The following is a 13,527-nucleotide window of genomic DNA, read 5'->3' as shown; positions in this document are numbered from 1 at the left end:
TTCAATCTCTATGATGTATTTATTTTATAATTGGATGTGTGTACCTCCTAATCACCTTTACCCATTTCATCCACCCCCTATCCTTTGACAACCACCAGTTTGTTCTCTGTATTTATTTATTTAATTTTAAAGATCTTTTTATTTGAGAGAGAGGGAGAGAGAAAGAGAGAGAGAGAGAGAGAGAGAGAGCATGAACAGGGGGAGGGACAGAGGGAGAGGGACAAGCAGACTCCCTGTTCAGCAGGTAGCCCAATGCGGGGATCGATCCCAGGACCCCAGGACCCCAGGATCATGACCTGAGCCATCCAGGTGCCCCTGTTCTCTGTATTTATAAGTCTGTTTCTCTCTGTTGTAGTTACTCATTTGTTTTTTTAGATTTCACATATAAGTGAAATCATATGGTATTTGTCTTTCTCTGTCTTATTTCACTTAGCATAACACCGTCTAAGTCCATCCGTGCCATCATGAATGGCAAGCTTTCCCTTTTTTATGGTTCAGTAATATTCCACATCTTCTCTGTTCATTCATCTATCAATGGGCATTTAAGTTGCTCCCATACCTTGGCTATTGTAAATAATGCTGCAATAATATCTTTTTGAATTAATGTTTTTGTTTTCTTTGGGTAAATACTCAGAAGTGGAATTACTGGATCCTATGGTACTGGTACTTTTAGTTTTCTGAGGAACCTCCATACTGTTTTCCACAGTGGCTGCACCAGTTTGCATTCCCACCAACAGTGCATGAGGGTTCCCTTTCCTCCACATCCTTAACACCACCTGTTATATCTTGCCTTTTGGTACAAGCCATTCAGTGGTTTTGTTTCTCCAAAGCGAAGTAAAAAGCAAAAAACAAAAACCTGATATAAAATTTATCTCTAAATTTTCTTCGTATATATTAATATCATGGTAATAATCACTTAATTGCAAGCTGAAAACATCAGGAATTAAAATTGTAGCACAAATGATCTGGGACCTGTTTTTTAAAGAATTAATATTATTTGTCTTTAAGTAGTATTTCTTTTCATGCTGGCCTTACTCATTCTAGACACTGAGCTTGGACTAAGCTATGAAATACGGTTTAATTATAAGAAAAAATGGCATTGGCTCTTTGAAAACGACATTGAATGACACTAATGTTTATTGACTAATCAGCCAGATTTTCTAGATCTAAGATCTAATAAAAGATGGTCATCTCTGAAATCCAAATAAGCACTCAAAGATATTTTCTGAAAGCAACTTTAGTACCTGTATCTAGCCAAGGAGTTTGAAATAGTTAAATTCTAAGAGGACTCATATAACCAAAAAAGCTCACAATTGGCATTATTCTAACATCCCTGCCAGCACATTAGCAATAAAGCTGGGGTGGGGGGAGTGCGGACACACTATATTCCCTATTCACCACGTAGTACCAAGTAGTTCCTCTAAAAGAATTTCACTGATCTGTAAGAAGCAGCTCTGATCAAAGCTTCCTGTAGACAATAAGCAGAGGGTATCAGGGCTATTAATCCATCACTTTTCAAGAGCACTCAGCTGAGACAAATGTTCCTACATTGTTAAGGATAAATAATACATATACCTTCTCCTGCAGAGGTGAAATCTTGCCAATGATTAAAAATTAGATTCCAGCGGAAAGATGGCTCATAAGATAGACGATGTGCATGGCTCATGCAAATCTGTAATGTGTTGAATTCAGGTGCCTGGCTTTGCATGCCTAATTGGGGAGGACCCTATCTTAGGTGCACAGACCAGGAATCCTATATCCAGAACAAGGTCAGTAAAGTCTTTGACTTTGCAGGCATGTGACAAATAATAAAGCCAGGAAAAAAAAAAGTTCTTTTTATGTATCTGTAATGGAGAACAATTTGGCAATATCTACCAAAATTACAAACACTTTGACCTTTTGATCCAGCGATCCCACTTCTAAAAATGTATTCTACAGATTCATTTCAAGTATGTAAAAGAGCATATGCTGTTTACTGCAGCGAATTAACATAGTAAATAAGAGAGGAAGATTGGGATGGAGGGAGAGAGAGGGAAAGAGGGAGGGAGAAGAAAAACTCAAATGTCTATCAATGAGGTTTGAGTCAAACAAATTATAAATTATGTCTATAAATGGAATATTATGTGTAATACTGCAAACAGAGTAGACAATGTGATTCCCTATGTACTGCTATGGAGAGATCTCCAAGATATATTTCAAGTGAAAAAAGCAAGGTGCATGTTAGTGTATAATACGCTAACTTTGCTGTATAAAAGGGGAACAGTATATATTATTTGCTATTATTTGTGTAAACTCTGGGAAGACACATAAGAAACTAATAAAAGGTGAAGGAGTTAGAGCGGGATTTTCCAACGTACACCATCTTTACGTTGTTTGATTTTTGAACCATGTGAACATTTTCTCTCTAGAAAATGAATTCAAATGGTTTTTGAAGAGACTTCTTTTTGCAAACAAATTGAAAATCAAACCAAACCAAATTTTAACACAGCCAAAGCAATTCATGATGTCCCGCTTCTACTCTTTAATAGCGGAGTAAAGCTTACATCTGCCCTCAAATATATCAGATATTTCAGATAACATTTTTTCTCTTTTGTCTGCATTTTTTGATGTCTGCCTCCTCTTATTCTCATTTATTTAACACCTTAATTGTATTACTTACAGTGACTACGAAGCATTCAAGGATGAAGAGTCTGTGTAAGATTTGACACACTGAAATTGCATTGCAGTTTTTTGACAGATCTAGATCTTGCAGCCCATAATAGATAGCCTGTCTCCTCTATTTTGTAAGCAACATTTATATCCTTCGCAAGGCGCTCACTTACATTTAAGGAGGAACAATAGCAGTGACGGCCTCATCCTCTCCTGTAACAAAACATTTGCAACAGGTTGCATTTAATTATAAAACTTTTTTTCCCTCTATAAACACCCATTTTAAGTCTCAACACTGTTGCCTCTTTGATAGAGATCTGAGTCTGAACTGACTGAACTCTCTTACCTTTGACTGTTTACTGAAACAAAGTTTTAAGGTTCTAGAATGTCCTCAGGTTAAAAACCAAATTCTCAGTTTTCTTGCATCATATCACTGTCTCGTTTATTCTTGTCAACAGTGCCCATTGCAAGTGCCCGAGTGGCACATCAGAGGAGCAGGGAGGACAGCAGGTACATACCAACGGTCATCTCACATTTCTGCACGTGGTACGGGGCAAACTCCAGTTTGGATTTGGAGCCCTCACCACATCAGTGATTTTGTTAAAGAGCAAATCAATTCAGCAAATGGATATTGAGGAACATCTGTTTTAATGAGACATAAAGACTGACAATAAAGGGGTGTGTGTGTGTGTGTGTGTACACATGCGTGTGCAGGGGTGGAGGGTTATGGAGAACTTTAGCAGCAAGTACTACATAATAGCTGTCAAATGCATGGATCCCACAGCCAAATTCTTTGGGTTTGAATCCTGGCTCTGCTAACCAACTGTGTGACTTTTGGCAAGTCACTTAACCTCTCTGTGTCTCAATCTCTTCACTAGTAAGAAGATGGGGATAACCACAGTGCTAACCTCATAGGGATGTCATGAAGACCAAATGGGTTTAATACGGGTTGAGCATCTAGAATGGGTCCTGATAATAAATGTTCATTATTAGTGTTTAGAAGAAACGTCAGAAACAAACATGGTGAGTTTGGACCCCTGGCAAGGATTCATACGACCAGCAACTCTATCCACTTACGGCTCTCCTTCCTCCTGGGTTATGAGTTTGTTACTCCCCTCTTAATATGTGTGCCTTCAAATAGAGTGCAAGCAAATAATTCAGGTGCCTAAACCACATTGAAGAAAAGCATAAGACAAAACATTAAACAGTTATTAGCAATTCTTATTTCAAGAACTGATTTCCTTTCTTTAGTTTGCTCTGTTAGGATCAATTATTATTTAGGTCACTGTTTCAGTGTTTTGAAATATAGTTGTAAAAACGCCACTGACTCGGCAGAATAATGCTAAACTGTACTAGTGAAAACCCCCAGTTGTGTTGTTCTTTTTAGTTCAGAGTAAGGTGGGACGCTAGCACAAGAACCTCTCCTGTATATTATATTCATATATATAGGCAAATATATGTATTTGAACATTTTAATAGATGTTTGTTAAACGACACAAAAAAGCTAAAGATTTCCAGTGGTAGTCTCAAATTTTTGAAGGAGAGGAATAAAAAATTCATCATATTTTAGGGAGTTCAGTATAGTATGCTATTCCTTTCATGGATTAACTCAGTTCTTAAATCCTGGTGACATTAAAAAGTTAAAAGTAAATGGAGGCGCCTGGGTGCTCAGTTGGTTAAGCATCTGCCTTCAGCTCAGGTTGTGATCCCAGGGTCCTGGGAGGAGCCCCCAGTCCTGTCTCCCTGCTTGGCAGGGACCCTGCTTCTCCCTCTGCCTCTCTCTCTCTCTGATGAATAAAAACTTAAAAAAAAAAAAAAGTAGATGAAATGACCGATACAGGTTTTAAAATTTATCTGGGTGAATCTGAGCTCTGAACTTCTAAGTGGGAGACCACAGATAACTTCCTTTTCAGAAGAGAGTTGGAAAGAGGAATGTGATTTCATTTCTTGAGGGTTAACCTTCCTGATTTCCATGCCTTCTAGTAACTGGTGGGAGTCACGGTATCTTTCAGTCCAGTGGATATTGGATGTCTTGACATGTCTACCTTGCAAGTATACTCGGAAAAGCTCACAATAAATATTAACTACATAGCATTTAGTATAGAAGTTAAAAGTATACTCTCTGAAATTTGAGTAAGAGGCAGGAATATTTAAATTTAAACAAATCATGATACTCACAGCTTCTGGAGCACTGAAAGAGAAGTTAATGGACTCTGTCTTCTAAATACAGTTCTTGGACCTTTGTTCTTGATATAAGGTTAACTATCAGGTTAATTATAGCTTACCAAGAAATTATTGATAAGTGGATAGGGTTCAAGTGTCCAAAACTCTAATTCTTATAGAAAATTATTTTCTGAAGGCAAAAAAGTGTCGCTTCGAAAAATGTTGTAAATTTTTAGTGCATCAAATTGAGGTTTCCATCCTTACTCAAAAAAGAGGATGCCAAATATCTCAAAGGGAGGTCTTTATCCTTAAGAGAATAAAAAGGGAGTATCAAGAACATGTTAGAAGTATAAAAATTTGCTAACACAGAAGCAATGACACGCTTCCCACGAATCTTTGTTTGGCAGTTTTCATTTCTCACTGGTGAAATTTCACTGAAATTTGTCAAAATGGTCCAACTCGTCCCAGCTTTGGCCAATTCCCCAGAGGACTCAACCACAGCAGTGATGTCAACCTTTAGCTATATAAAAATAAGTATATATCTTGACCCCAGAACTCCAGAAAAAATCAGAACACAAAGAGAAAGTGGACTTGGATTTTTAATTTTTTTAAAGATTATCTATATATATATATATATATATGTATTAATAAAAAGTGCAAAGAATAGACCTTCATGTTTAAATTATATTCTAAAATAAAATATATATTTCCATTAGCTGCAGGAGACAACTGGCAAGTAAAGAGCCTGAGAGAGCCCAGTCCCTCTCCATCACCACAATGGACATATTTTGTAAGGAAGCACCTATGAAAATAGAGTGTTCACAACACATCTGGTAACACAGAGAGCTTCTGGGTGTTCTAGAAAGCAGTTTGTTTGCGTTTTCAATCTAACATGAAGGGAAAAATCAAATTCATAAACAGAAATGACATTGCTTAGAACAATCTATTATTTTGTATTCCTGTTTGCTATGCCCTAGAGCCTAGCACTTGTCACGGAGCAAGTCGAGCTCACACGTGCGTTAGGAAGAGCCATCAACGGCGTGCCTCGAATGGGGGTCAGTTCCTTGTGCAACCAGTGTTCTCTGGTCGGGACACCGCTGACTTGGCAACACAGCTGAAACACCTGGTGAGGACTGAACTTGCATTTCTTTAAGTGAACAAAATTTTAGAACATAGCATCATAACATGTGGCTCTGTTATACATAGCTTATGTTTTGGGCTTCTTTTCACCCAAAGGTCCTAAAGAAACGAGGTGGTATAGGATATCCGCTGCTTTCTCATGTACCTATGGACGTGGTGGCAATAGGTTGCAGAAACAGTAGAAACTTTTAAGAATCAAAAAAAAGAAAAAAAAATGACACGAGACTCTAAACTTTTTTTTTCCTCCTTTAAAGCAATCTGAGATATTTCGACAATTCCATTTCAAAAGCTGATTTCTGTTGTGGCTTCAACAGCTACGTGGGGGCACAGAGGATCCCTTGGTTTTGATCTGGCTTTCTTTTATTACTCCTTTCCTTTCTCTCCACCGAAAAGAATTTCTATTTTAGAAAAGATACGTTCTATACGCTGTGCCTGCAGCAACATATCTGTAATACTGGCTCTGTCAGCATCTTGCCTTATAAATGCCAATAACAGGCTCTCGCTGCACGTGGATGAAGCCAATATTAAAATACAGAGAAGCTGCTGCCATCGATTATGCATAACTTTTAGACTCAAAGGTCCATGGTCTCTTGTCTCCTTCTGTTTGGCCTGTTATAAAAATAATTTGGGTTACAAGTGTCTACACAGCACCAATTTTATTTCAAAAGCAGCATCTTTACTCAGCCGCCCAAATAAATCTACAAGTACACATGCTCAAATAGCTTTTCTCTTTTACTTCTGTTCTGTAGCTCAAAAAGACCGGTAATTGCATTAGACTTTGTCTCAATCAAAAATTGTTCAGCAATTATTAAAACCATCAATTACAATGCCCTAAAAATACCCACATCCACTGAATTAGATGAGAAGTTCCCCTGACATGCAACTGTATAATAGAGGAATGATGCCTGCAGTTGATGGACACTGGGTTCTGTCTTAACAGAAGGAAGAGGTCTCTAATAGTAAAAAAGCATCTCATAAAACTTTGTCATATATAAAATATCTTATCAATTGTGACCATTCCACTTACGATTAAAGCACAACCTACGTGTTTGCTCTGCCTTCTGCTGTGGGACAGTCAGGGGTCACACAACCTCAAAAAATAAGAGTACATCTGTTTCCCAGGCTGACAAAAGCGATGGGCTCAATTACACTGTTTCTCTCTCAAACTCGTCTGCACTCATGCGCGCATACACAAAGCACCCACAGTTTTTATCTTCATGACACTGTTGCCACTCTTTTCCTGCTTCCAAAAATCTGTCAGGAAAATGTGATTGCAAAATAATTATTCTCGTCTCTACCCAGCCTGGATCTCCATTGCTCATTCTTGTGATTTTGAAAGATCAAGTCTGTGGCAGAAGAACAGGCTTCATTCATCTTTCTCAAACCCTTTGGTTTCCACCTTTAATGTTACAGTGAATGTAGACTTGACTCAGTAGGCCTGGGTCAAAGGCTTTACAGATACTGGACCTGAAGTGCATTAAGAGAGTAAACCTCTGCTGTTATGGCATAGGAAAAATTTAAAAAGTAGCAATAATAATCACAACTCCGCAGATGTGAAGAATTTACAAGAGTCATCTAAAAATTTCATAAGAAATCAAAGAATTTTGTAGGAGCGGTGGAATCCCATAACAAAGGTCAAAAGGTCAAATGCAATCAGATAATGATTACATTCTTGGAAAAATACTTCATGTGCACATAGCCTGCCCTTCGTGATGCCGAGTCTTCCCCGAGGCTCCCATCTGTAAACATGGCGGACCAAGAAAGACATCTATCACAGAAAGGGGTTACCCTGATTAACGAAGGACTACGAGAACAAACGCAAAGACTTCAGGGCAGGTGAGGAACTAGCTTTTAAAGAAAAGTGCTTTAAATAAGCTTCTGCAAAAAATATGACTTGGAGGCAATTCTGAAGTTTTGACACTTAGACTTTACTCATAGATTAGGCAGAGTCGTTCTTCGGGAGGGGCAACTAAGTTGAAATGTAAAACAAAAAGGACTGTCCGATTACGACATCACAGAATCCCAGGGAAGAACTGGGAATCAGCACTCCCTTTGATTAAGATTTCCCACTTTTAATGCAAAGTGCAAGAGCCAGGGCTTCAAATGACTGCATGGGCAGGAAAGTCACAACACTTTCTCCTGGACGGCTTGACTTCTCTCCTGCTCTGTTCCCTCACACACGCCACGGACAGACTGCTGGCTAATTCCCTGCTCTCCCCGCACGTATATCCATTACTCTCCTGGGTTCTTCAGAAAGTCAGGCCTCTATTCCCAATGGTTTAAAGTAATGAGAAAGACAGCTAGAGATGAGGAAAGACATTCGACAAGCAAAATAAAAGAACTATGGAATGTGACACGTTTCATGTCATGGAAGTGAGGGTGGACGTCATGTGTGCGGGACACTGAAACGGACGTGGTTACATACAAAGGGACCAGGCTGCTCTGCCCGTGTTGCCAAGGACAGCAGCGAGTCTTCCTGGAGATTTAACTCTCCCGTCGGCTCCTCTTCAAGATCCTAACAGAGTTACAGTTCTAACGGAATACCTGAGTTCAGAGTCAGGCTGAAAAACACGTAAAACGTTAAAATTATTTCAAAAGGGAGAAATGAAGAAAAAATTGCCCACACTGAGAAATGAGAAGTTACTTATGGACAGAATAAAACTATTAGGTAAACACATGCTGACACGAGTCAAAATGAAAAACTGAACCAAAATAGGAAAGGAGGGAGAGAGGGAGGAACAAACAGAAGAACGGGGGGAGAGAAGGGCTGGCCCTTCCGGTCAAGATCTCTGCTCCTGATTTAAATCCCACAAGTTACCCTTCGGAGGGGGGACACACTGTTCATGCTGTCTCCACAAGTGTACCTAAATGGTCATGATAACCAAGTGGTAGACACAGCCCAGTGAACACAGTAAGAACTCGGTGATTTCTTGGTCATCTTTCTCGAAGAAGGGCACATGGACTGGAGATGTGGCCAATTCTGCTGGCTGAGCTGAAGAAATCTGTGGTAGAAAATACCAAAAACAGCCCCCTACCCATCCTAGGGGGAAAAATATACAAAACCCCCCAAAACCTAAACAAAACAAAACAAAACAAAACAAAAACAGCCTTCTCCCTCCTAAAGAAAACCACATTGGAAACAAACGCCCTGCAGGAAGTTCTTATGTGTTGTTACAAGGCTGGTCGAGGTTATTTTGTTTTGGATTCCACATAAATTTTATCTCCATCCCTAATGCCAAAAGAATGCAGTGCCCGGGAGCTGTACTTCATTTCCTCTGGGCCAAAGGGTGCTTCGTGGTCAAAATAGTAGAGAAGCATGTTGCTTGTGGGTAACTGCACCAGAGTTTTTAATTGTTTCTTTAGTTCTGCAACTGTTTGGTCCAGACGAATGCTCATTTCTTCCACCTGATCGTTAAAGTGGACTTCTACTTTCGCACTGCTCTGGGGTCTTAGGTCCACCTCTGCCAAAGGCTCCAACTTCCCATATTTTGTGATCAGTTCATGATACCTAGAAGGATAAAAGAACAGTGTCAGCTTAAGCCACTAGCACATGAACCACGGACTTCTTCAGGACTATAGGTAAACCGTACTGCCGCAACCCCATTCTAATGTCCTCTCCATCTGTCTATCTGCCTGATGAACTATGTGTGCATCCGTGATCTGATATGGTGGCCCTTTTGAGGCCACGGTCAAACCACATCCTTGTGGATAGGAGAAGAATTTGTCCTAAAGACGGTCACCATGCCTGCTGTTAATTGTTATAGAAAAATAGACTCAGGGAGGAAAGGAGAACCTAGAAAAGTAGACACCACAAGGATTACAGAGAGGTCTCCTCACTCTGTCGAACTTGTTTTCTTGGGTGTCATCATCAAGGGCCTATATCTAAGCATATGTTCCTTGGTGACAGATGGGAAGATGGAAGGAGGCCAGTTTCTGACCACCAGAGAAGACAACTTATAAACAACAACAAAATCTAATTGTACGTAAACTGTTAATCCAGCTTTTTCAGTGATGCTTTGTTTGAATGTTCCAGCGTAGTTTCATTGGCTATAATACAAGGTCTTTGTGGAAGAGTCAAGAATACATTCTTGTGGGGGCACGTGGGTGGCTCAGTCAGTTGATCGTCCGACTCTTGATTTCTGCTCAGATCATGATCTCAGGGCCGTCAGAGTGAACCCCCCATCGAGCTCCATACTGGGTGGGGGAGGCTGCTTGAGATTCTTTTTCCCCTTCTCCCTCTGCCTCTCCCTACCCCCCCAACTCTCTCTCAAATCAATAAATAAATCTTTTAAAAAAAGGAATACATTCTTGTGAAAAAAGTGGCAAATGGCAAACGAGGAATACAAGTTCCTTGATCAAGACAGGGATAAAGAGCAAAAGATACCAAGAGGAAAGTGAGTTATAGAGGTGAAACTGGGGCCCACAACATCAAGTTTCCCATGTGGAAAATCCTGTCTCCACTGCCAGCCTTGGAGGATTTAGGCCTGATTTTACTGAGGAAGCTGAGCAATTTTCCACAAACCAGAGAAGGAAAAAATGATGAAAAGACCTGATACCAGCTTTATTATAACCAAGACATACGGAGGTTAATTCAGGATCAGAATACAATGGTCATGTAAGATTATTCCCCCACCTTGTTTTTGGCTTTAACTCAGTTAAATCAATGTGATAAGGTTGGTAGGAATATTAAAGACGTAGTAAGATGTGTGTGGGTAAGGATGGAGGTAATCATTTTCATTAAAGGGAGTAACAGGATAAGATAAAATAGTACCGGCTTTGGAGTCAGAAGATCTGACTTCGGAGTCTTGACTCCATCTTATAATTAGCTGTGTGACTCATCAAATCAATCTCTTTGTATCTCAGTTCCTCATTAGTAAAACTGGGATTAAAAAGTCTGCCCTTCCTACCTTATAAAACAGTCAAGAGGATTATACAACATAGTAGATGAAGAAGTCCTTTGTAAACTCTAAGTCTGCTTACAAATAAAAAATGAACATTACGTTCTTATTCTGGAATTTACATTCTTAAAACACACATACCCCTTTAGGAAATAAATGACTGAAATCTATTTAGAGCTTCTTGAAAAAGATGGTGTCGTGATGAAAGAGATTACAGAATCTTCTCCCGGAACTTGTGTCAAAAACAGTATTATTTAAAAGGGTAAAAATATCACCAGCAACAATTAACAAAAGAAGAGAGGGAATAGCTTTATTGTGATTCAAAAGGAACCAGAAACTGTGTACTGTGAGGTTCTGCTAAGCAAAGATCCTGATTCAACCCCCAGAATCCATTACGGAGCCAGAAGATAAAGAGCAAACTCCTGAGTGTGCTAACACTTCCCAATTTAGAGAAAATTGGGCTAAAGGGCTAAGGAGTGAGCCAGGAGGAAGCCTGAGGAAACACTTGGGGACTAGCAGTCTCTATATCCCACTACCAGGATGTCAGGATATTAGCAAAGGCGAACAAAATAAAACAAAACAAGCCCAAACGAGCAAAAAGCAAAATTACCAGGACTTGAAATTTTTCAAGGCTCCAGATTGAAAAACTGAAATGATTCAGACTCTAAGGGTATCTTTTCCTACGTCTATCTCCTACTATACGCCTTCAAACAAGTTTGTAAAATTACGCTACGATAATTGAACACAATTTTAGAAAAGACAGCAGAACCCAAGGGGCCAAATAAAAGCTGAACCCAACTGCAGAGATGTTTGCCCTCGAGACTACAGAAAAGTAGAATTGTAATACCCCAGCTCTCAAACTCTGCCTCCGAGGGACAAAAGAAACAATGGTGAAGGGGTCAAGGAGAGTTTACTTATACTATGTTTCAGTAAAGAGATGGTCTGGAGAGAGGTGGCCACTTTTAAGCATAAGCGAGGAGACACATACCGCAACTAGGCACATACCACAGCAAGCGGAATAAAAGAAAAAAAACACCCAGTAAGTAAAATGCAGAGGCAGAACTCAATTTGAAAGAAAAAAATAATTGAAGGCAAGAGGTCTAGAACTTATTAAGTGCATGCATATAACAAAACAGGAGCTCAAAGACAAATGATAAACAGAAGGGGATGAAAAGAAAGATTGCAGAGCCAGTGAAACAAATTGAGGAGCAAAACAATGCCGCAGCTGACCAAATAAATAAATTAGAAAGCATGACCCAGGTATATTACACCTCGCCAAGTTTTGTTCAGAAAGAAATTTAAGGGGCGCCTGGGTGGCACAGCGGTTGAGCGTCTGCCTTCGGCTCAGGGTGTGATCCCGGCGTTATGGGATCGAGCCCCACATCAGGCTCTTCCGCTAGGAGCCTGCTTCTTCCTCTCCCACTCCCCCTGCTAGTGTTCCCTCTCTTGCTGGCTGTCTCTATCTCTGTCGAACAAATAAATAAAATCTTTAAAAAAAAAAAAAAGAAAGAAATTTAAAAGGCAACTATTCTGAAACAAGAAGAACTTAGGGAATAGGGCACCCATGCATCCTTCTGAAAAAGAAAAACACAGCTCAACAATGAGATTAAAGAACCAGTGCTAAACCCTAAGTCTATTTAAATATAAAACTACCACTTATAATTATATAATTCTAGACTTATTTATATTCGGCACTATGGCCAACTGAATTAATCTCAACCATAAACAGATTTGTACACAAAATTATGACCCACAGGCAGAAACTGGCCTACTTGCTACAACTGGCCAAGTCCATCTACAAATTAAATGACCTATAAAGTAGGACACTAAGGTCCCATAGTTTTCTCAAAATCAAAACAACCAGAAATAATTCGTTGTCACTCCCCAACCATCTTTTCCAGTCTTTCTTATGTCAGTAAACGGCACCAGGGAACGATAGTAGCTTGACAGTCATCCTGATTCCTTCCTATCCCTCTTCCCCACCATTCTGATTCAATCAGTTGCCATGTGCCACCAGTTTGATTCCTTAATATTTCCTGAATCTGTGTGCACCTCTCTTGCCCACTTGTCTTGTAAATTCAAGCCACTGTCATTAATAACCTGGAATGCTAGAACATGAGGTGGATAAGCTTCCTCAGGATCTGTTCCAGCCTCCTCTGGAATGCCTTCTTCTCGTACTGCTGAGACTGGGAAGGTAAAAACGGCATTTTCCACACTCTTTTGCAGGTGAGCTTTGGCTTCTATCAGTTACATTCAGCAGCCTTGGGGACAGATATAATGGATCTAGCAGAGGGTGTGGGCACAGTTTGGGGATTGGCTCCCTAATTACCAAACTGCAGTTCAAACACTGTGTTCCCAGAGTTAACACCCCTGGCAGAAGTTTGCTGAAGCCCCTGATCACAGCGAAGCTGGTGTGACCCAGCACCAGGGACAGCAGCTTCATGCGTTTCTCCTTATCTGATCCTACTAGAGGCAGCAGTGCCATTGGTGGGCCAGTTCTGCGGTAGCATTTTAAGGCAATCCTAGCGACACAGCCCTTCCAAAAATTTTTGTTAAGCATCTAATCCCTGTATTAAATCCCTTTCTTCTTAACATACCTAGCATGACTTCTGATATCTATAACCAAATCCCAATTACACTCCTTCCAAAGGTTTCCCATAACTTCAGCGTGGCCCCA

General features: G+C 39.9%; 1 protein-coding gene across 3 annotated transcripts in view; it reads right to left on the bottom strand.

Annotated features, from left to right (window-relative positions):
* Positions 1 to 6,593: 6,593 nt before the first annotated feature.
* The window catches only part of TBCEL (tubulin folding cofactor E like), a 74,098-nt gene continuing 67,164 nt past the window's right edge, over positions 6,594 to 13,527 (bottom strand). For all 3 annotated transcript variants that reach the window (XM_057316591.1, XM_026505544.4, XM_057316592.1), the window contains one exon: positions 6,594 to 9,460. In XM_057316591.1, the coding sequence (XP_057172574.1) occupies positions 9,142 to 9,460 (319 nt within the window). In that variant the 3' untranslated portion in view covers positions 6,594 to 9,141. The remainder of the gene's footprint in view (positions 9,461 to 13,527) is intronic.

The sequence above is a fragment of the Ursus arctos genome, unplaced genomic scaffold, assembly GCF_023065955.2.
Source record: "Ursus arctos isolate Adak ecotype North America unplaced genomic scaffold, UrsArc2.0 scaffold_22, whole genome shotgun sequence".
NCBI lineage: Eukaryota > Metazoa > Chordata > Mammalia > Carnivora > Ursidae > Ursus > Ursus arctos.
The sequence above is the reverse complement of the archived record's forward strand: the minus strand, read 5'-3'. Positions and strand labels throughout refer to the sequence as shown.